At 45.6% G+C, this 24,736-nt stretch overlaps 1 protein-coding gene across 2 annotated transcripts in view; it reads right to left on the bottom strand.

The window, feature by feature from the left end:
• Positions 1-11,929: 11,929 nt before the first annotated feature.
• Positions 11,930-24,736, bottom strand: part of Ngf (nerve growth factor) — a 49,057-nt gene continuing 36,250 nt past the window's right edge. For both annotated transcript variants that reach the window (XM_046458318.2, XM_046458315.2), the window contains 2 exons: positions 17,331-17,454; positions 11,930-12,824 (listed from right to left, as the gene is read on the bottom strand). In XM_046458318.2, coding sequence (XP_046314274.1) covers positions 12,087-12,812 — 726 coding nt within the window. In that variant the 5' untranslated portion in view covers positions 12,813-12,824; positions 17,331-17,454 and the 3' untranslated portion in view covers positions 11,930-12,086. The remainder of the gene's footprint in view (positions 12,825-17,330; positions 17,455-24,736) is intronic.

Below are 24,736 nucleotides of genomic sequence, written 5' to 3'. Positions count from 1 at the left end.
TCTGCTTGGCTGGTGCCACATACCCATCCTGGCTCCTTCTCCAGGGAGAACCAATTAGCTGCCCTGCCAATTCTCAAATTACAAATTAATTTTTTCCTGCCACACACCTGAAGTTAGTAGTTGTATGCTCAAAGAGTCCCAATGTCAGTTCTATTTAGCACCAGCCCAAGGAAAGCCATCACAGAAAGAGAAGCAAGGGGCCACGTCTGTGCCTGAAGTAACTCGCTGTGTATATTCGTTGATGCCTTTCGAAGGAACATGGAAGCGCTTTCTATACTTGATCTCCTTTGGGTTACCTGGAAGACTGCTCTATTCCCCATGTGTAATAACCTAAAGCAACATTTCCTAGAATATAACCGGCAGATATTCCTTTTCTCCCTCCACTTAGCACCTACTAACTCCGTAAGAACTAGTGTTCTATGCAACCCACTGAAGGGATCATAGTGCCAAACCCTATCCACCTTTCCGGTGATCCTGTGATTGTTATTAAGGTTTGCATCTTCTGTCAAACAAATGAAGGTAACACCATGTGCACACCGCCAGATGGATATTGGCCAAGCAGTTATTGATGTCAAGATGAGATAAAGTTCTCTTTGATTCTTCACAATTGCAAATCACCCTCCCCATGGCCACCTGAGTGATGTGTCTAAAGTGCTCATTGGAGCTTCACAGACTCATCATTTGCTTGTGGAATAAAAATCTTAATTCTAGAGAACAGTGTTCAGAGCTTATCAAGAGTGACTCTAACCTGCTCTTTCAACCTCGTCTCTCTCCTGAGGTGACCTGGGGCCCTGTCCAAGCTACCTTCTTTCAGTTACCCAGGACTCCATGTTTTCCTGGGTCTCCATGTCTTTGCAAATGCTCTCTCCTCTGCCAGAGGCTCCCTCTTGCATGGGTAATGTGCCTCTACACATCCTTCAAACTTCAGCTTAAATGTCCCTGCCTGTAACAGGCCCTCTGTGCCTTCATATGCAGAGTTGAGAGCTTTCTTTACCTCATGCTGCCATTTTTTCACATTCACACATATTTATTGTTAATTAATTGTCTAGGGCATAATAAGAACATAATGCATGTGTGTTAAAAATAAACAATAAGAATAAAGGATGCTACTACTGGGATATTAATTTGTAGTTGGTGTTCAATAATCATGGAATGGAAGGAAATAGGCTTCGGGCTGCATGGTTACCAGTCGATATTTCTTCCCAATAAGGAAAAACATGGAACAAATGAAGAGTGTTGCTGGATGATGTGATCCTTAAGGAGTAAGTGAAAGTATTCAGAGGCAGATGGCAGGGAGGTGGCTGGTGTCTCCTGGTGGAGAACTTTGTTTTTTACCTACTTCAAATCTTCTCCAAAACCTGTAATTTCTCCCTCTCTTCTTCACCATGCTTTTAAGTATACTCAAACAAAGCCTTACTCGTCCATGAAGGACGATTCAGAACCTGCTCTCTCAGGTTAATGATGTGGACACAGGGTATTTTCATTTCCTTAAGGCATTTGACAACGTAGTCTATGAAATCATTGCAGACAGGATGGAAAAGGTGGATTAAGAGTTATGTGACCGTCACTCATCTATCACTTCATATATCACTTGCTATTCTCCAACTAAGTCAAATCCCTCTATTATGGTCAGGAACTTCTATCTGTAGAAATGATTATGGTATGATTTTATTTATTTGTGGGTTGTTTTTCTTTTGCACTAGACTGTAAGTTCCGTGCTTGATTTTCTTCACCACTGTATTCCTAGCTCCGTACCTGCCCTTGGTTTGAATGAAGGAAGGGATGAATAAGAAATCTAAAGTTCAAGTTCAACAAATGCAAAGTCTGACAGTCTATGAAAGACTTCCTGGGAGCTAAGGTTGACAGGGGAAAGACAAACAACAAGGCAAGAGACTTAGTGTTTGGACAAATGAATTTGCAGTGATTTCCAGGGGTCAAGGTCACATACATTGATGTTTCTCATAGTAGCTCCAGGTTGGCTTGATCCTGCCTAATCTCACACTTCTCTGATATTTGAGAGGATGGATCAATGTGCTGGACAACCAGATCAAAATTCAGAAAAGACACATGACCAGGGATCATTCAAGTTATTGAACATCACTTATCAGTCCCAAGCTCTAACCTCTAGGGGGCGCCCAAGGACTCCCCCTCCTCTCACAAGATGACCAGAATACAAGCAGAACTCTTCTTGGTAGGAGAAAAGCAATCAACCTGGTGCCAGATTGAGCAAATACTTTTATTCATCCCTTGTTTTGCACAGTTTGCTTTTGTTCGCTTCGCTTTTTCTTTTCTTCTCTTCCCTGATGAACTTGTTATCAGATGGGCTCATTCAAATGAGTTCATGAAGGTCCTACAGGGGTGCTTTACTCCAGGGTGGCCATGCCAGGGTTTGGTGGCTAATGCTATAATTAAAAGTAGAGATGAGTTTTGCCTAGAACGTTCTTGGTGTCTTTGTTCCTTACACTCTCATCATGGATGAGGAAGTTGGTAGAAGACATGCAGCTTACATCTCAGTGGGCCAGGCACTGTGCTGTACTCTGGAATGTTATGATGAGTTAGACATAGTTCCTTGCCACAGAGTCCTTAAGTCTCACCATTAAGCCAAATGTCTGTGTTTAAGCTAAATAATCATTGGAAAAATGCAAGATAGAGGAGTCTTGGTTTAATAATAGTAAGAAAACAAAAGCAAAAAAAAAAAAAAAAAAAAAAAAAACCTCAAGGGGTTATAATTTACCATAAGCTCAAAATGAAAATCTAGTGTGATGTGGCAACTGAAAAAGTTCATGTAATTTTAGGCTCCATTAATAGAAATAAAACTCTTCGGATCAAAGGAGTTAATAGTCCCATTATAATTAGGGGCTGGTCAGTCCACATCTAGAGTATTGTGTTTCCTCTGGACACCACATTTTAAGAGCAATGTGGACAAATTAGAGAATGTCCAGAGAGAGCTGACCAGGGTGGCGAAGGGTCTGGAAACCCCACAACACAGGGATGATTGAAGGACCTGGGAATGTGGAGTCTGGGAAATGAGAGACCTAGAGGAGGGACATAATAGCTATTTTCAAAGATCTGTCATATAGAAAAGGACATGGGCCAGCTCCACGTGCTGTTCCACAGAACACATCCTAGAGACAATAGTTGAGTAAATGGGTAGACATGTTGGGAAAGACCTTTAGTTCAAAATGAGGAGAGAAACCTTCTAGACCCAGGCTGTCCAACGGGTGGACTTGGAGGTCTCTTTTCCTCAGTATTTCCCCATCTTCTCTCCTCTTTTGTCTCTTCTTCTCAGAGTAAGAACTAGTTCATAGGTTCCTTTTTTCTTCCCTGACAATCTCACATCTCTGGCCCTTCTTGGTCATCCTTTTAGAATGAAGCCATGGAGTTTACTTCTATGGGAGTGAAAAGTAATGTTGACAACTAAGACTAGGCAGAGCACTTTACAGAGGTGGTTTGTTGAATCCTTAATGCAAAAGATCCTCCCATTTTACAGATGAAGAGACAAAGCATAGGTGACCCGCTCAAGATCATGTGGTTGATAAGTGGGGAATCTAAGATTTGAATCCAGAAAATTTTCCACACCCTCTTCTCCTAATGTCTCTGCTATATATGCCCCTCCCCCACTAAAATATATACTTGTTGAGAGCCAAACTACAAGAAAAACAGGTGGGTCAGTAGTCTGGGCTAATATGAGCCAACGGAGCAGGGTTTGTTTCCGGTGAATAAGGGGTAGAAGCATCAGGAAGAGATAGACTCGCAGCAGGTGTGTGTGTGGAGGGTGGGGTGCTCATGTGTCTTCCTGGACCTGGCACGACTTGCCACCTGTACTGTGCCCAGTGTCTGTTGAAAGCAAACAGCACTCAAATCCATCCCATAGTCCAGATGGTCTGCATGTGTCACCAGGGTGAGCCCCTCTTCATTCAGTGGCACAGCTGGGATTCTGCTATAAACATCATCTTTTTCTCACACTCTCAGGTCATTCCACTGGGGTCTGGGTATTCCATTTTAATCATGTCCTTATTGCTTTATGTAGGACAAAGAAAGCCTTTTATAATAAATAAAACAACCAAAAAGCTTTTTCCTCTTAAAAACTTCTGTGACTCACCAAATACAAAACCACAACCCAATAAAGCCATGATTAAAGTCTATGCAGAATAAATCTCTCAATGAATAGAGTTTCGCTTTCTATTACCACAAGTCGTCCAAGCCCTTTGATGTATGTTGGGCCCTCTTGCTCATAGACCTCGATCCTATCATCACCCTCCCCGGCCGTGAATCTTACGTGTGTGATTGCTCAGTGGAGGAGACTTGGCTTATGGGACGCAAAAAGAAGTCTTCCTGGCACACGTGGAGAAAAAAGAAATCAGGAAAATGACCTCAGTGAAAGGTAAGCCCAGAAGAAGAAAATCAGCAGTAAGCTATAGCTTTTCCAGCTGGAATCCTTGCTTGTGCGGATTCCAGAGGCTTCTGGGATAAGTGAGCAAGGCAGATTTAGAGAGAGCTTTACCTACATTTGTAGTCTTCTGGCTCTTGCTTTGTGTAGAGTCCCATTGTCAAGTTCACAACGACACCAACAGCAACACTTCCGACTCTAAAGCAGCACATTTTCCAGAGGAAGTGACACGTGGCACCTGAGGCTACAGACCTGTGGCACCACATCCATAGATGTAAACCAAAGAGGTTCACGGGCTGACCTGAGCATGTGACTTTGGGTACACACAGAAAACATTTATTTTGATTTTATTGCTCTGAGCAACTATTAATCCAGAGAACTCACTGGCCATCTGGTCTGATAAACTTTAGACAGTTTGAATTCTTGGCAATAGTTTTTCCAGCAAAGCTCCTCTTAGGGCCATCATAAGCCTCATTTTTATTGTGTTCATGATCTTTTACCGAAAATAGTGATATTTTTATGTAATGGATAAAAGAGAGATTGTGATTACAGCAGTAACTGTTATGGACCCAGAGTGGAGCCAACTACAGAGAGAAGGAACTGGTTATTTTTAAATGACATTCTTCAAATATGACAAACTGTAAATAAACTGTATATTGCCCTTTGAGGGTAAGAGCCCGAGGTGGAAACTCCACATATGGCCATCAGGAGGTCTGGAATGGGGCTTTCAAATGCTTCAAGTGACTCCCGACATGGTCTAGCTATGGAATTCATCTACTTAAAGCTGAAGGAAGACAAACTTTTTGAGACTGATGGGAGCTACTTGTTTTACGCCTTGAACTGGGTGACATTTTTCATTTTTACAGCCATTACTGATGGCTGTATCAAGTGTTATATAAACTGTCCCGGGTGCAGTACAAACAACTCTTCGGGGAAGTTTCAGGACAGTCCAAAATGTCTGATGTGGAGGAGGATGACTTTTCATCCCTCGTTATCAAGAAGAAGAAGCTGAGGGTCGGAGAAGAGAGAAAACCCTGCACAGATATATTTTCTGTGTCGGGTCTCCACTGTGATGCTTTGTCTGTCACCAAGGCTTTTTTTCTGCAAGCAGGATGAAGCCTGGTGATGCCTGGCTCTCTTCCTGCCTCACCTGACTTATACTCTGTCCCCTCTCTGCCTCCACCTGCAGCTTCCTCTTGGGAAGCTGAGAGAGAGAGTTCCTCTTCTCTTGGGACTTGGCTGTAGCCACTATCACTTTCTTCCTGGTATAATGTTAGTCCATGGGCCCTTTTCTGACCTTTTCCCATTAAGGGAGGAGAACAGAGCTGACCTTGTGGAACACAAAGGAGGAGCTTAAGGCAGAAGTTAAGGCTGGGTGCTAGAGTCTAGGCTGCTTTGCTCAAAGTCAATTTAGACTTTAAGAACCAAAGAGATGAGTCTTGTTGTAGTTCTTATGGGAGAACTGAGGGCCAGACCATGGGGAGACCATGTGGGGTCCAGGCCCTTTGTGTTCCAAGTGTGGTCCTTGGAGCAGCACCATGGGCATCGCCCGGGGGGTGGGGGTTGTTAAAGGTAGAGAACCTCAGCCCCACTTCCCGAACCAGACCCTCCAATGATTCAGGTAGATAAAAGTTGGAGAACCACTTCCCTTGAGAATTCAAAGCAGGATCAGGGTCAGGAACTGAGCAGGGATGAGAGGGGAGTAAGAGAGGTCAGGAACAAAGTTGGAAGCCAGGGTGAGGATATGTGGTGGGAACAGGTGATGGCTGCCAGCACCAGGAGTGCTTGAGGCTGCCTTGGTGGCTGGGCCTGTGGTGTATGGCTGTATCCAGACTGTGTGCTGAGAGAAAGACCCAAATGCTCTCTTCGGCCTCCAATGCAATGCCCGGAGGACAGGGGCCTATCCTCCTGTCTACTCTGGGCCTGTCATGGAACCTTGCCCATTGCAGATGTGTGGTGCATAGTCTCTGCTGAACTGAACACTTATCCCCCCCCCATCTCCCCACCCCCACCCCGCCCGCTAGCCTCTGCCCTCAGTCACACAGTTGGGAGGATTGTAGTGGAGAATTGTCACTGATTCTGCAATTTCCCTTAGGAATCTCCCGGTGAGATAATGTGAGATAATGACATTTTGGCATTTACTTCAGCACAAAACAAAACACAACACTGTGCTGAATCAGAGAGGTTTCAGCTTCATATCCTTTGAGAGCCCAAGCAGTGCCCCGAAGACCTCCTGGGGGTCTAACTGTCAACGTGCCATTTACACCAAAAGGAAAATGAACCTGCTGGTTTGCACTACTATCATCTGAGAACTCAGTGCCCAGAGGCCATCCCCAGAGCTTTGCACTTGGGGGAACGGAGGTTGCCAACCTCTGGAGGACCCCGGGAGTGAGCCTGTGTGCAGAGGCCTTCTCCTGGCAAGAGTTAACACCAAGGTGCAGCTGCAGGAATGTGAAGGCTGGAGAGCCAGCTCGGAGGATTGCTATTGCAATCAGAAGACGGCCCGAGTCAGAGTTCCAAAGCCCTTTGAAGGGATGCCAGCTCAGACACATGTTTCCAATTATCATATGCAATCTCGAGACAGTGTGCAAGTTGCACTTTCATTATGTTAAAGTGAAAGGAATGGTGAGGGTGAGATAAAGGCGGAGAGGCGGCCAAGCCAGAGACTGGGCTTAGCCGTGGCACCGAACGAAACTCCAACACAAGTGCTCCCCTGGAACTGGGGGTGCATGGCACCTACTGAGAGTCTGCTTTCATTCTTATTTTGAGGGAATCAAGGAAACCCAGCTGATGCTGCTGGAAGGGGCCCCATCTCCAAAAGATATTTGATTGGCTCTTTGGTTTTTGGTCTAAACACAGGCAAGATTTTGTGGGAATCACAAGGGGACTTACATGGTGTCTGTTCACACAATTTCAGGTTATTCAGGAATTTCCCCAAGGTCTGAGTTTGAAGGAGAAGCTCGTTCCTTTGCCAGTTGTAGCTCAGAATGAGGTGAGAGAACAGAGAGACAGCTCTCTCTCTCCCATTCAGGGCTGGACTAGGCTTTCGGTTTGGATTTTACCTTGTTTCAAATTCTGGACTAAATCCTAGCCAAGACTGATAATTTCTCTCAGTTTCTTTTACCAAACACAGTTCAGAAGTTGTTTCCTTTAGGACGTCTTCTCTGCCTTACTGTTCTTGATTGCTTTTTATTACTGTAGTCATCATTTGGGCATGTTTATTTGATTTGTGTGTCGCTCTGTGTTTCCGGTGTGTGGTGTGGGTGCATGTGAGTGTAGAAGGTGCACTTCCTGTGTGTTCTGAGTTCTCACAGGCTATTCACACATGTGTGCGTGCACATATACAATATCCTTGTATATGGATGTATATTTGTATACTGTGCTTATATCTGTGCATATGTGTATATATAGCTGCTTGTGCATTTACATGTTTTCTATGCAATAATTTAGGTGCCAAGCACTGGAAAAAAAGTGCCATAAAAGACAACAAAGTAGGTTTTGTTATCTTCTGCATTTCGCATGTAAGAAAGATGAAGAGCAGAGAGCTAAGTAAGAGTTCAACATCTTTCAACCAAGCTAGTGGTGAGGCTGGGCTCTAACCTGGAAATCTCAGCACTCTTTTCACTGTGACCCCAACCTCTGGCAGCAACTTGTGCAACCATGCTGTGGCCTCAACCATTACCCGACTTATTGTTGACACTAGCAGGTGCAGGGGACAGGAGGCAAGGCCAGGCACAATGGCTGTGGAACTAAATTCTGCCTTAGCTGCCCTGAGACACTGAATGCCTGCTGCATGCATGACCGCTCCCAGGTGTAAGGAATCCTTAATGAGCAGCCCTGGGTTGGAGGGTTCTCCTCAAGGTGCTGTTGTGGGATGATCTGCCCAAGTTACTCTTGGTCTTGGGTCCCTGGAGCCAGCTCCACATACCCAGGTGAACTTTGGAAAGGTCAGAGCTTTTTAATTACAGACCCAAGTGAATTGCAGCAAAATACATCCCACGTGCTTGACACGTGGGAATGCTCAGAGCCAATGGTTTATAAACCTGCCAAGGGCTGGGGGAGTAGATATCCCAGAGAGCTGGGGAGCAGTTCTCTGGCAGTGTTGCACATAAACACAAAAGCACAGCCTTCTTGGCCACATAAGATGGTCATTAGTTTTTGAGCCCAGAGGCTTGCTTGGAGCTAATCCATGCAAAGTGCTTAGGTCCACGCCTGCACATAGCTAGCTCTCAATAAATGCTAATGGTCATTATTAGTAATGGTCACAATTGCTCATCACAGCATGAACCTATGATATAGCTATAAAATTGACTATTTGTGAACCTCATTGCCTTGTGAAAAACTGCTCCACCCCATTCCAATATCCTTTTAGAGTTTCTCAGCCAACTCTACTTTTCAGAACTAAAATGTATTACAAGTTTCTTAAGTGCTAGGTATTTATCTATATTTATATATATGATCGCATTTAATTATCTCTTGGCCCTCTGAGAAAAGCATTATAATTATCTCCACTTCACAGGTGAAGAAATTGAAACTCAGAGAAGTTAAGCAACTAGCTTAAGATGACACAGCCTGCATAGGGATGCCTTGCCTATGTGACTTCAAAGCCCATGCTCTTAGTCACTCTGCTAGAACATCTGGAATCTAGATGGCCTCCCTGAGGCCAGATTTAGGAAGGATTTGAAGCTGAAGAGCTGTTATTCTTGCTCTTACCCTTCTGAGCCTGGCTATGTCACATCCATGATCCATGATGTCCACTGACTGGAGGGTTTCGCTACCTGATGTCTATGTCCACCAATGAACGAATACCTAGCGAGGGCCGACACAGTAGCTTCTCTCCTAAATCAATAAAGGCATTGTTAAGTTTGGACTCAGTTACTTTGCCTGACACCTGCCTGGGAATTAACTGTTTTCCAATACGAGCTCTTACTTCGTGATCACAGCCCTGGGATACAGGCAGGATCGTTTTCATTTCATAACTGCAGGAACTGGGCTTACACTATAGCCTGCCAAAGTTTTGGAGATAGGAATGGGGGAGCTGGGCTTGGAACCCAGCTTTGACAGTGTCATCCCAGAGTTTGTATCATCACACTGGACTGCTTCCTCACCCCCAGGGGCTTTGCCTCCCTCTGAGGCACACAAGCTGGACTATGCGGCTGATTCCTTTGGAAGAGGAAGTTGCTAGAGGGGAGGGAGATCTGCTCTCACCCTCTGGGCTTTTGGGGAACCCAGGTAGAAACGTCTCAGTGAGGAATCTGAAGGAAAAGTATGGGGATGTGCTCCTGCCACATCTCTATAGAGCAAAATGGGAGGTTCAGAGCTGTTTTCTCAACATGCTCAAGTGGTCAGGCCCTGGTGACCCCAATGGCAGGCCTCTGGGGGAAACTGGGGTGGGTCTGAAGGCCAGAGCTCCCCCCATACGAGGGGACAGAGGCCAAGCTGCGGACACCACCAGGCGTGGGGTTGTTTTTGGACTGCTCTGATTCTGCTCAGCCAAACTGATATCCCCCGTGCTGTGTGAAAACTCTGGCTCCCACGCTGGGACCCAGAGTGTCAGCCTACAGTGAATTTTGCCTTTGGGGAAGCTGGGGGTGTTTCTGGGCTGAGAGGCCTCCCCATACCCGCTGGGCAGGAGAGCAACCCACATGGAAACGAGTACCTCGGCCTCTGTCCTCCCTCAGAGATTTAGATACTGAGCCTTCCTCGAGGCTCGCCAGGGGGGCCAACAACGTTTTTCAGATGTCCCAGGAGTCTTGCAATGATGGGAGTAGCTCTCAGGCACGGTTTCTGCTGGTGTAGCTGTTCATAAACAAAACTGTCCTGCCTGGGAGCTTCCTGCGTACCTCCCTCACCACCTCTCTCCAATCTCCAGGGACCAACAGGCCTAAGAGAAAGGGTCCCAGGATCTGCTTGTGGAAGGAGCCTAGGACAGCACCGGTACCCAGTAAAACCCCTAGACTCCGGTCAGTGGGAGGGCTCCCTTACTGAGGCCTTTATCTGACCAAGCATCTCAGCACAGAATGTTCCAGTTGGTGTTTCTTGAACATAAATCTTTATTCCAATTGCAGTAGCTTTGGGGGGGGGAAAAGGGCATATTTCATCATGCTTTTACCCTCATCAAATGATTCTTGGGCCAAAGCTCCCTGCGTTTCCAATTGCCCTATTTGGATTGGGTTAGGGTTGGGCAGAGGAAATGATTATGATCATTTGCTTTTTTATAAGATGGGCAATTTGGACCTGTTCTCTTAAAACCAGAGTAGAAATTTCTTTCTTGTGGGGAAAGGGAATGGATAAGAGAATAAAATTTCTGTGCCAATGTAAGTGCTCTGGGGAAAAATGTGGCTTGTAAGGCTGGGTCAAGCCCTGCTCCAAGGTAGATCCTACAGTTTCTCTGTCACCTTTATCTCTCTCTGAGATACTCTTGAGATAATGGTTCACAAGCATATTAAAACAAGCAAACAAACAACAAACAAATCCCACAAAAACTACCCAGGGTGTTGGGTGTCTTGGAGGCAGGGGGTGCTGGTAAGGATGAAAGCACAACTCCCTCCAGCTCCTCCTCCTCTGCCCTGCCCCTCCCCTTCCTCACAACCCCCTGTTCCCTTTTGCAGTTAGGATGAGCAGAAGGCCATTGTGCCCTGCTGCTGTGGCTCACCTCTCCCCTGCATCTTGCTTGGATTTTTTTTGTATTTGTTCTTACTCCATTTATCTCTGTCTTTTCTTCTCCCCTCCACCCCTTGCTCTACAGGTCTCAAGGTCCCAGCCACCTATGGTCACTTGTGGAAATTATCCAATAAAGAATAAAACATTTTCAAAAGGCCTTTCCTGACAGGTCTCTGGCTTCCCTGGTTGTAAGCTGAAGTTGGGGCCCCTGGAAGTTGCTGCTGGGGCTGCTCGTGGGTGGCAAGAGTGTCGGAGGCCCTAATGCTTTCTTGGAGTAATGAAGTCTTTCGGCAGGAAGCCACCAGGGGATAAGCAGAGGCGCAGCCATCAGTGCTAAGGCAAACTTAACGTGAAATCAGATCTACCGTGACAGGTCTCGGGAGATTATTTTGTTACAACTTTTCCAGATAGCAGATCTCCCCCTACACATAAGCAGCCTCACAGGTCTTTGGCCGAAGCTTCCTCCTGTCTGTACAGTGAGACCCCTGGGACTGAGCCGGAGCCTCTGTGAGGTCGGGGGCAGCCCTGTGCCTACCCCTGATCTGTCTCTGATGAGACTCCATTAACTTTCCCAAGTGAAGCAATCAAGGCTCATGGATCCAGGCCGCGGGGCAGGTAATCCAAGGATTAGGTAGATTTGGCTCTGGAATGTAGAACAAAGTTGTACCCCGGCAGACTTCCCTTCCTAATCATGCCTGGTTTTAGGCTATTATCTGGAACCAGTGATCTTTGCCTTAAGCTGCAGTACCGGCTGCGGTGGTGGAGGTGGGGCGTGGATCTTAGAGGAGGGTCAAGTTTGCCAGGGACAATTCACCCTGCATCTTCCAGAAATTTGCAGAAATCTCATTGAGGAAAAAGGACAGAATTGCCAGCACACAGGATGCTTCAAAAATTTAATAAATAATGATTTTTAAAACTGTATAAACTATAAATTACCATGCAGTCATTATAATTTAAAATAATTTACAGGTTGAGGTAGGGAGGGGCCCAGGAGAGTGTGGAGGGGGCAGGTGGGGTGGGGGGCCGAGGCGGATCAGCCTCTTCGGGCGGTCTTCCTGCTGAGCACGCACACGCAGGCCGTGTCGATCCGGATAAACCGCCAGGCCGCCTGCTTGTCGTCGGTGGTCAGCGCCTTGACAAAGGTGTGAGTCGTGGTACAATACGAGTTCCAGTGCTTGGAGTCAATGCCCCGGCATCCGCTGTCGACGGGATTGGGGTCTCGGCACTTGGTCTCAAAAAAGTACTGTTTGAATACACTGTTGTTAATGTTCACCTCTCCCAGCACCGTCACCTCCTTGCCCTTGATGTCCGTGGCGGTGGTCTTATCCCCAACCCACATGCTGACGCTGTCGCACACGGAGAACTCCCCCATGTGGAAGACGGGGTGGGTGGAGGAGCGCTTGCTCCTGTGAGTCCTGTTGGAGGAGCCAGCGCCAGCGACCTGCAGGTCCAGATCCTGAGTGTCCGCCGAGGCGGGTGGCGGCTGGGTGCTGAACAGCACGCGGGGTGAGCGCAGTTGCCGTTTCTTAAACAGTCTGGGGTCCACGGTGATGTTGCGGGTCTGCCCTGCCACCCGGGCAGCTATCGGCGCAGCAGGCGCGCTGCGGGCTCTGCGGAGGGCTGTGTCAAGGGAATGCTGAAGTTTAGTCCAGTGAACTTGCGGGATGGCGTCTCCTGCTGGGACATTGCTGTCTGGGTATAGTTCTGCCTGTATGCCGATCAAAAACGCTGTGATCAGAGTGTAGAACAACATGGACATTACGCTGCGCACCTGGAATGAAAAAGACACCAGGGTGACTCAATGGAGAGTGCAGGTGTTGTGGGTCTGTCTCAGGGTCCCTCAGAGATCACCTTCCAAGAGGATCCCAAGAGGCTTCCCTTGGTGGCCCATGGATAAGGAGGCCCTGGATCCAAATGGGGACACATTTGACTGGTAAAGGGTCGCTGGCAACAATTACATGGAGGCAACAGGCATAAACCCTGCTGACCCAATCTGGATGTGTGGTTACCCTATTTTTGGAAGAGAAAGAGCCCCTGAAATCCTGCCCAGTAGCTTGGTGTGAGCGTGGGAACATCATTTTCAGAGTCTGTTGAGCTCTCCAACTGCCAGCATGAGGCAGTGGAGGACGGGAAATAAGGATGTTCATGAGTGCCAGGGAGGCTGGGGGATGAGCGTGACACAGATGTGACAGCACTGGTCCTGCCAAGAGTTTTGATTCCCCTAGAAAATCACTGAGAGGTGCTTCTGGGGACAGGTCCCGAAGCCTCGGCACTGAGCAATACCCTTCAGACAGCAGCACGGGGTCAGCTCTGAGATCTGGTAACTTGGAACCTTTGTTATGAAGCCACATAGCGTCATGTTTGGCAAAAGACTTGTGACACTCTGGGACCATCCTAGTCCATCATCTATTCAGCCACCACCTCATGCATTCAAACCCGCTACTGCTAATGGTTCCTTTTTGAGTGACGGTTTTAGATGTTCATACATGTATACTTTTAATTTCTCAGGAACTTGTGAGTCAGGTTAGGAACTACCATCTTCCCTTCACATGTAATGATTCTTAGAAAATCAGCCAACAGGCCTAAAGTCACAAACTTTTGTTTGTGGACCAGAAATAGAATACAAAATTGACCCCTTACTAATCCAGTCTGACCTTCCAGCCTCCTTCCCACCCTCTCTCCCTCCCTTTCTTTTCATTCTTAAACGTATCTTTTCTTTTTATTGCTTGTTCTTATGTGAGTGTAGACCAAACAGCATGAACCCATCTGTCCCCAAGAGGGCTCTATGCTGCATGACAGTTGCCTACCAGTGACACTGCCCATCCCCTTGAGTAATCGTGGAACAAGCTCTGCTCCTTGGGGAACCCTTGTCTTCTCCTCTTGAGCTCCTATTCATACCTGTGGATGTAGAGCAATGTCGCCTTCTCTGTGAAGCTTCCCCAAGTCTTCTTGGCAGGATTCGCGGCATCCCCTATAGAATGTATTCCCCAAACTTCCAAGTCTATCCTTTCTCCGGTCTCTTTCTCTCACAGGTCATTTTTTCCCCTACCTGCTTTTCCAGCCTGGCACAGACACCCCCTGCTCCTTGAAGCCTTCTCAGATCACACCAGTTGAAGGCAGCCTCTTTCCATTCTGAACTTCAGCATACCCTATGAGCATGTGCAGCGTGCAGGTCCTTTCTTCCCTGCTAAGTCAGTGTAACGAAAAGAACTCTGCATTGGATCTGGGTTTAGAAAACTTTGTTTGGATATCCCGTTCAACTACTTGTTAGCAAGAAGAAAGCTACTTAATCCCTCTGAGCCTTAGTTTCCTTGTTGATAAAAGGTGGACAATAAACACTATTTCCCAGGGTGGTGGTTAGGATTAAGCGTGTGCTCACAAAACATGTGTTAATTCTGAGTCATTTCCATCTCCCTGTGGCCACGGACTTTATCTTCTTTGGTTCTTTGCTGGTTATTTACTCTCTGAACTCCCTCCATCCACAATTTTTTTCTCACATTGTTTTCTCTCTCAAACTTCTTTGGAAGCAAGCATTTGGGCCTGTCTCCCCACTGGCTATGAGGTCCTGAAGGGCAGAGCCATATCCCATCCACCTGTGTAGCTGGGTACCCCATTCCTTAGCAGGCACCTCTCTCACCTTCCCCAGCAGATTCTGCATAACCCTCTCCTGGTGATGTGATGTGGATAATCGCTCACATGTCTGGCTCCTTGACAGTGTTTTAAAGCTATGTGATTTGCATATCAAGCATTCTGTGGCCATGTGAAGTACATAGTAGGTCCTCAAAAAATATGATGAGGATGAAGGAGAGAGTGAATGGGGGTGGCCAGAGGAGCTCACCTTCCGTTTTCTTTCCTTCACTGTCATGTTTTTTTCTCTTTAACTTTGTGCATAGGATTATGTCCTGTTTTCCCAATCGGCTTTAAAGCAGTGTGTTCTTCTCCTCAATACTGTGCTTTGGTTGAGCTCAAAATAGCTCTCTGGTGAGATACCAAGAAGGAAACCACCAAATTCTTTTCTCTTTGGTTACTTTGAAGAATGTTTTGTTTGCTCCAGTTCTTTAGCCAGCCAGGAGGAGGAGGGAACACATCTGGGCTTTTGACCACCATCAGATCTGTTGGCCAATGGTCTTGCTGATCAATGTCCAGCCAACTCTTATAGAATTGATTACTCAGTTGGCAGCTAATTCAAGCCTTTAAATTTCACTTCTTTCATTTCTTCTTCTCAGAACACGGTATCTTTCATCAGGTGAATTAGGGGAGAAGAAACAAAACTGAAATTTATCCCTTTATATCCAAATTAGTAACACTTGCTAGAATTTGGATAAGGAAATGAAGAAAAATGGATTGAAGTTTAGGCTTTCAATGGAAGTAAGGGACATCTGCTCCTTGTTCCCCACTGCCACATCCTACAGTCTCCCTTGGTGAGCTCATTCCTTCCAAGGAATGAAGCTCAACTTTTTGTGCAGCTGAGGCCCAGACTTAGATCTGGGGCCTAATTGCTCCTTTGAAGTTAGTTCAGAACGTCCGGCTTCCTCTGGGCAACTCTCTGCAAGACCTCCAGATCCAGAATCTTCATACTCACAATCTTCTTATCATCACCCCTCTTCTTCCTCTGTATTCAACAGCAGCAGCCCCCTTTTGGACCACTTGATGACTTATGAAGTAGTTCTGCAGCTTCTCTTTGGATCATCTTTTCATATCCTCTGAAATGTGCTCTTCCCTATTTTCCTGCCTTCAGCCACCAGCTCCCAATGCTCAGCTCATTCCAGACATCTGCTCTTTCCTCCCTGCCCTCCACCTAGTCTTGCATTGAGCCCTTTTGGTTCTGCTGAGGTAGCATTCCTTGAAACTGTCCTTTCCTTTCCATTCTCACCTCTGTGCCCCTGGGTCAGGTCATAGGAACTGTCTCCCACACAATGTCCTGGACCTTTAGCTCTCTTATCCCAATGCCTCCTACCCTGGCTTCCTTACATAGTTGCTTAAGGCACTTTTCTGGTCCCATCACCCTGTTCAAAGGAGCCAGTGGTGTACTCTTGTCTAGAGACCAAGAAGGGACTGGACTGGTCAGCTTGGCCATCAGGCCCTACCCCTTTTTCTCCCCTCATGCAACTTGCATTCCAGGCCCGTGAGCTCACACATAGGTGAATCCCGGGGTGTGTTTTCACTCAACCTCTAGTGTCAAAACGAAGTTTCAGTTTATATTGAGGGTTTTGCCTTCTAGGTACCATAAATCCAGATATAAGGAAACATTTAAGTATTTAATTGTTTTTATAAACATCTGGCATCTCAGGTTTCTGAGCATCATGTAGATTTTTTGTTGTTGTTAGAGATAAACATCTTCATTAGGGAGGAACTTGGGGGTTTTATTGTACATGGAATTAAATTGTAGTACTTCAAACTGAAGAACCCATCCGGAAGCCAATTATTTAAAAAGAATCTGGTGCCTCCCTAAACATATACCAAGACCTATGAACAAAACACCAACTGACTTCTCTCAGGGGTAAACATGAGCATCATGTAGGTTTGATCCCAAAGTATTTAAAATGCCCATGATAGAAATATGCAGCCAGACAGCACCAGTGGGTACAGGTACCCGTATGTCTACTGGCCTCCACCAGGTCAGGTGTTCCACCTGAGAACAGAATCTACTGTTCAGACTTTGAATTCTCAGAGACACATCTTAGAATGAATGAAATAAGATAATAATTATTACTATCATAATGGGCATATTTGTCTAATTAACCATCACCACCGAGCTGGGAAGTAAGCCATATGGGTACCATTGTACAGAGGAGGAAACAAAAAACAAAGGTGCAGTAAGATTCAGTAGCACATGCATGGATTCACACCTGGTAGAGGAACTCAGGGCCAGGCCTGCCAGTATCCTTCCTGATCTGGAACTCCTCCCCACCCTTCCATTCCACTGGCCAGGTGACCACAGACCTTCCATCTCCCAAGGTCACCTACTCAGAGAGCCTGAGGGGTTGTGTGGAGGTTCTGACCGATGGTTCATTTGAGGCCTGTGTTCTCTTACTCTTGCTGTACTCCTGGAAGCCATCGGGCCAACCTGAGGGCACGAGGGGCTTCCTCCCCCCACAGGCTATGAAGGTCAGAGTTGCAGCATTGCTAGGCACTGCTCTAGGCCTCTGCTGACCAGTTACCTCTGACCCCCTTCCTTAGCCTGTGGCTCACTGTCCTGTCACTTTCGGCCTCCTCTTCTGGCCAGTCCAGAGCTAGACACCTTAGGGCAGTAAATATATTGCAGGCATTTACTTACCTCAATGTGGCCAGGAGAGAAAGCTGCTCCCTTGGAAAAGCTGTTATTGGGCCCAGACGCTGAGCTGAGCTTGGGTCCAGCATGCCATCCAGCCCCCTGGACTGCACGACCATGGGCCAGAACTCTGTGGAGAAGGAGAGCTGACATGAGACAGGTTCCTCACCACACTCCCCAGTAGAGGGGTGGATACCTGGGCCCAAGTGGGGAGAGATGTGCCAAGGGGACAAGTCCTGTTTCCCTTTGTTCTAGGATTTTACCAGCTCAAAGCTCAGGGTGAAGCTAGAGTCTAGCTACTGAGTTTGCCAGGGGCCTGGTCTTGCATGGATCTGCCAAGGCATCTGCCTCTCACTCTTGCCTGGACACAGCCCATGGCTGATCTTATACTTTGGGTAGGTACTTTCAGACCCACAGCAGAGTCCTACCATTGCAGACCCTTAATCAAAATGGAAATTGTTCTGTACATTGCACATGCACAGATGTAGCAGACCCAACTCAAGACCAGCCTAATTATGATATGTTTCAGGAGAAAAATTCCTGACAAATCAGAAAAAATTCATGCTTTGATGAAAATGTAGATGAGCAACCGTGGCAAATTAGACAACCTGACCACTTCATACATAAGACTGAGTTCATATAGAACTAAGGCATGAATTGCAGAGCACCAAATTGAAATACAAATTTTAGGAGTTGGAAGCTATGGAGATGACATGATGGGAAAAAAAATTCTATTCAACTTCAACATATAGTTTCTAGAACTAATAAAGGGATTCTGTTCTCTCACTTCTGTAAACCTGACCTATAGGTGTTTCATTTGTTCAATAATGTTTCCTGAGTGGCAGGCACTGTTCTTGGTGTTGGGAGCACAGCAAACGAATAAGAGTTTTTACTCTCATGGAGGTTATAGTCATATAAATAAATATGTTCAGATTCTGTATATCATGAAAGAAATAAGTAGGGTATGATGGAAGAGGCAGATGTATCAAGGAGCCACTACAGACATAGCACTCAGTGAAGAGTTCTCTGAGGAAGTGGTCTTCAAGTTGAGAGATGAAGGCTGAGAAAGAATGGGGGAGAGAACATTCCAGGCAGAAGGAACAGCAAACGCAAAGGCCCTGGGGTAAAGATAGGTCGAAGTAATGGAGCATGAAGGAAAGAAGCATAGAAAATGAGTTGGAGGGGTAGAAAGAGCCAAGTCTGCAGGAACGCAGCCAGGAGCCGTGGTTGTATACTCAGGTAAGTAGGAAGGGATGAGGGATTTAAGCAGGAGAGCAACATGGCATATTTGATGAATAAATGAATGATTATTTCAATCACAGAATTTGTTGTAGAGAAAGTTCTAGAATGATACTTTAGCCTTCCTGTCTGTATTGTCTTTCCAATTCCAAAACTTCTTCTTCCCATTACATCTTGTTCCAGGGTTGACCCCCACCCCCACCCTGCTTCTAATCTTCCTTCAAGCTTCTCTCATTTTGTGCTGTGGAAGCAAATGTAGAGAGACCTCCATGGCTCCCCAAATCCCCAACCACAAAGAGGACCTGAAGACGGGGAAGATAGGAAGGGCCCCCGAAACGGTTTTCATTTGCCACTGGAAATCATGAGATTGAGGTATGGGATGCTGACATCTCTCTTCCTTTACCACCCTGCTCAAAATATCTCAGAAAGTAACAAAAATGTCTTTCAATACTCAACTGGGATTCAGGCCGAGGGATAAAAACTTACTCAAATACTCTTTTAAAAGGTGAGATTCTACGCTGGCTGTGGTGGAGCCCACCTATAACCCTATGGGCTCAGAGGCTGAGGCAGAAGCATCATGAGTTCAAAGCTGAGTCTCAGCAATGGTGAGGCTGTTAGCAACTCAGTGAGACTCTGTCTCTAAATAAAATACAAAATAGGGCTGCGGATGTGCCTCAGGGGTTGAGTACCCCTGATTTCAATCCCTGGTACTAAAAAATAGATAAAAAAGATAGATAAAAAATGGTGAGATTCTGTGTTACAACCATTTTCATGCTCTTTCAGGGTTAGATTTAGCCCAGGGAAGGGAGGATGGCTCGTCCCCTAGGGTATTTATTAAGATGTAGGTATTTATCTTGTCCCTTTCATGGAAGGGTCCAAAGACCCTTCATCTGGGTAGCTGGTTAAATCTTACAGGTGGCAAGCCTGGAACCCACCAATTTGTAGGCTGATCCAGTTCCCTCTGATTCTTGAATGAGTCACTTGGCATCTTTAAACATCCCCAAGTTTTCTCCTCTGCAGGCCAAGGAGCTGGCAGGGATGGTAATCTCTGTCCCTGATGTCTGTGATCCTACAACAGTTGATGTTTTCCAGTCTGCATCCTCATTGGATGAATGTTTTCCCCTGTATTGGGATTTATTTAGGTCATTAATTTTTTGGTGGGGGGAGGGTACCAGGGGTTGAACTCAGGGGCACTCGGCCACTGAGCCACATCCCCAGGCCTAGTTTGCATTTTATTTAGAGGCAGGGTCTCACGGAGTTGCTTAGCGCCTCGCTGTTGCTGAGGAGGGCTTTGAACTCGTGATCCTCCTGTCTCAGCCTCAGGAGCCACTGGGATTACAGGCATGCACCACTGTGCCCAACTTAGGTCATTAATTAAACACTAAATTTGTAGGTCCTGTGTCAGTCACTGTGCTAGGCACTGGGGACACAAAGAATAGGATGTAATACTTCTTATGATAAATAATCCAGGGATGAGGAAATGCGAGTAAAAGAACAAGCATTTAAGCCCACTGTGATGAGTGTGATGTGTATGTCACAAACTCCGAGGCAGATCTGGCTTCTTGGGGCAACACAATAGGTTCCTTAGCCCTCTATCTGCAACCTCTGGCCTAGGCCACCGGGTGTAGGCCGTGGTTCCTGCCAATCTCACTTAGGCACCTGACTGCTCTATTTGAGTCCCTGTCCAGCATCTCCAGTGCCTTTGGTCTTCTCTCATTCAGTGTGAGTGTGAGTTGTTTGCTATGGTAGAGAGAAATTCCCTGCTTAGAATACTGAAACACTAAATGATTTTCATAGATCTTGTTATTATTTTTAGTCTCATGCTAGTGAAGGTTGAGGCTCTAAAATTAAATCCAATTTAAATATTAGCAATTTCTCATGTGAATACGTCAGGGACAAACAACCCAAATGAATATCTATTTTTAAAACCTATCTGTTCTCATGGAGCAATCACTTAAGAAATCAGATGGCACTCAAACTTGTGATAAATGCATGGAAATGAATCCCGGCTCATCTCAAGACCACCTTCTGTTCCTTCTTATAGGACATAAAGGAATATATTAAAGTCTAGTGTAACTCTTCTGGAACCTGGCCTGTCCTGGTTCTGATGCTTGAAAGCAGCGATTCTAAGCCTGGTGCATAGTGGTACCACAGTATCTTGGAAGAAATGCAAATTCTTGGGCTCCATCACAGACATCCTGAGTCAAAACCTCTGGGAGTGAAATGAGACAACTGTGGTTTAACAAGCCCTGAGATGACTCTGATGTATGCTTAAGGACCATTGCTTTAGGGGGTCTACACTGGTCTTTTCCCAACTGCAACCTCCCCATGGGGTGAGGTATTCAAGGCAAAGAGTCTGATTCAGGCTCAGTTAAGTCTGCTACTGTGGACTGTACTTTTCCATGGGACAGGCAAAGACTCCTTGCCCCTGTCTACTCCAGAAAACCTGTCCAACCTGTCCGAGCCTGCTACACTGGAGGGAAAGAGGTTTTCCTGAAGACCTCTAGGGCTAAGTCTCTTTGTATCCCTCTCTATTGACCATTGCCTTAGTCTCCCCTTCATTTTCTCAATGATATTTTAGACCAAGAATTTAATGATAAATTATTGAAAATCCAATTACTATGTCATTGAAGGAGTTCAAGGAAACTGTGCTTCTGCTGATAGATTATTGAGGAGTGATGGCATTAACTGAAGCTATTTAAATCTGCTAACTCTGCCAACCAGCCTCATCCTGAGTCCTTCACGCTGTACTTTGATGGAAGAGTCTATCTACATCCCTGGCTCTCACTTTCTGCCATCTCCCAATCCTCTACAGCAGTGGCCCTCAAACCTGGTCACACATTGAACTCTTCTGGGGAGCTTTACAAACTCCCTCTACCTGGGTCCCACTTCTAGAGACCCTGATTTCATTGTTCTGCAGTACTGCCTGGGCATCAGGATTTCATAAAGCTCCCTAGAAACTCCAAATGTAAAGCCAGCCCCAAAGCCCACGGCTGCATGGGATAAAGAGGATGCTTGGCATGGGCTTTGATAAGCTGCTAGTAATTAAGAGAAATGATCAAGAAATTAACATATCTCAGAAAATATAAAGTACAGATGTGGTCACATTATGAGCAATAAGATGGTAAGAGAATATAGCTTGCAGACTAGGGAGTATTTTCCCTGACTCTGTCACACCCCTCCTCGATTGTCTAGATATCTGTGAATTAAGTTTTCTTTTTACTCCTTCATTGGCTTACTCTTAATAAGCCCAAGGATTATTTGCTCACATTTTGAATACCAAAGATTTGTGGGCATGTTTCACCCGAAAGCCCTGTTGGATCATGTATCCCATGTGTGTCCACAAAGCAATGGCTAGTCCTAGAGAAGCTTACAAAGTGCCAGGGCAGTAGTAGCCCCTCTCTCCTAATTTCCACCTGGTAGAGTTCTATGAGTAGGAAAAACTCACTTGAAATGTGAGGCATCCAGAACATATTGTTGAGGTTGTTATCTGGTGCTATTGCTGTAACTTGCATGGGCTGTAACCATTCCCCTTTATTCTCTCCTCTGTGAGTTCTTACTCTGAGCCTGTTCACAAAGGAAAAGTAATTTGAAGTCTTTTGTGTTCCAAGTCTGTTTTCCTAATTTTTTAGCCTAATCAGAAGTTTTCTAGTATGGAATATGACTGTGAGGTTTGCTGACTAGCTCTTTTTTTTTTTTTTTTTTGGAAAAAAAATTCAATTTTGGCCACTATGAGATAATTGATGTATTTTAACTGTTTAGTGGTTTTGGCATGTCCAATAGGAAAATAGTGCATCTGGCACAAAGGACTCAGGAAGATATAAAGGTTCAGCAAAACTGCTATTCTTTTTTGACTGAATGTTTCATTGCTGACAATTCTAAACTGCCTGTCACATTCCTTGAAGAGAAATAGCCCTATAATGCTGGGAGATTCTGGGGGAAATTACAAAACCCTTCTTAGCATTTCTCTGAGAGTCAGGCAGCTCAAGGAAGAGGCCACTGTGTGGTTGGCTGACCTTGAGCTTTAGAATGAGAGTATCTGCTCTCAATGTGAGTGGCCTTCTGTTGTGTGTGGCTGGCCACCATCTGCATGTGCTTACCTGCCTGGGGTAATTCATGTGGCCAACACCACGGAGAGGTTTTCAAAGTGTGGGTAATTACAAAGACATTAATGTGGTAGAAGATATCTAAACACGAAGCAGCCGTCCATAACAGTTGAGGGCAGAATATTTTTGCAAGAATGTACTGCTAAATCACAGCCCCTGTAGTGTAACCCATCAGTACGACTAATGATATATCTATAATCTACATTTGAGTGCCAAAAATAATCCAATCGTTTTTGAAACTTTTCTGCAACCCTAAGAAAACATGGCTTTGGTTCCAACTGGCTGATCTTTAAACCACAAGAAAAAGATCTATTTCAGCTATGCTTTGGGTCTTTCCTGGTCTGTTGTTCCCATGCTCAGAGCTAAGAGCAGACAGCAATACTTGCGAACAAAGGGGACTTTCAGGTTGGCTGGAGTCAAAGTTAACATTTGATAATAACAGCACCTATGGAGGGCTCCAGCCCATGGCAGATCTTGGATGACAACCTGGGGCCAAGACATGAATGAAAACAAGACAGCACCAGCAAATGTTAACTCGGATCCAAGCCCTTGATTCTATTTGCTTTGTAGGATTACATGTCCTCAGCTCTTCTTGAGTTAGCCTTTTCCTCTCAGTGTGTGGTATGTTTTCCAAGTACCAGGTCAAGAAATGTTACAACACATACGTCTATAATGCAATTCAGATGTAACTTCAGAAATTAAGACAAGCTAAAGATCCATATCCCTGAAAAAGACCAGAAAAAAAAAAATCCTGGCTTACCAGACACACCGGGTCCTAGAGCTTTTAAAAAGGCAGACAGCCCATCTTTCAATCAAGTAGGGATAAGGGATGAGCTAAGGGATTTGAAAGTAGGGATTCCAGGAATATGCTACCCTTATTCATTAAAGTGTCCAGGAGAAGAGGCCATCTCGGTTTGAGCAGCTGAACTTCAGTTTTACTGAAGAAATCACTGCACTGCAATCTCCCTGCAACCGTGGATCGCAGGTAACTACCACCAAACCCATCACAGTGGGCATATAGGACACCTTCCCACTCCACGTAGCTCTGGAGTGACAGCTGCCACAGAATATTGATCTCTCTCACTTTTCTGCCCTGACATTTCCTGGCTTGTCTGCTGATTTCACACCCAGAAAATCTGACTCAAGGCATGAAAGATAACTCAGCTCAACTTTGCCCGGGCATGCAGCACATACAAATCCTAGGTAACCTGAGGCTAAGATAAGAGCTGCAAATGAAGAATTTATTCCCATGTGTGTTTGTGAGGGGGGGCTTTGTGCTCTTTCAGCTACTTCCTGTGTAGGGCTTTAACCATCCCAGTTCCAAATGGGGAATGTCGGAATGCCATCAGGGTGGTTAACGATAATGAAGGGCTCTGAGATGGGCATTTATGAGCTTATGTTAAGAAGTTTCATCAACTCTCTCATTATCTCAGGAGGAAAGGTCAAGGGAGATGAAAGCCTGCTAGCCCTTCTAAAGTCGCTTTATTCTCATATAATTATGTTTTGTAATATTCCCATCCTATTGTTACTCTTTTTAGGGTTTCTTTGACCATGACAACAAGAGCAATAGAAAAATTCTGCACTGGGGAAATTCAATCTGGAGCTAACAAGAGATCCACAAAGTGCATTTGTCTTTAAAGACCCAGAACATTATGGGGTGGGTAATTAGAAATTCCAGAGATGAGTGTAGGACAATTTTCTGCATTCAGTCACCACACACACACATACACACACACCCCAAACCCGTCACTCATTCTGTTGCTTCTAAAGAGGAACCATTTTCATGATTAAGATTCAGAAAAGTACAAGCTGGGCGTGGTGGTGCACTCCTGTAATCCCAGCTGCTTGAGAGGCTAAGATAGGAGGATTGCGAGTTCAAAGCTAGCCTCAGCAATGGCGTGCAAGGTGCTAAGCAATTCAGTAAGACCCTGTCTCTAAATAAAATACAAAAACAAAACAAAAACAAATAAGGGCTGGGGATGTGGCTCAGTGGTTGAGTTTTCCCGAGTTCAATCCCTGGTACACCCCCAACAAAGATTCAGAAAAGTACAAACTAATTTATTTTAA

This window comes from Marmota monax, unplaced genomic scaffold, assembly GCF_021218885.2.
Source record: "Marmota monax isolate L192 unplaced genomic scaffold, Marmota_monax_Labrador192_F-V1.1 WCK01_AAM20220418_F8-fsc00087, whole genome shotgun sequence".
Classification (NCBI taxonomy): Eukaryota; Metazoa; Chordata; class Mammalia; order Rodentia; family Sciuridae; genus Marmota; species Marmota monax.
The sequence above is the reverse complement of the archived record's forward strand: the minus strand, read 5'-3'. Positions and strand labels throughout refer to the sequence as shown.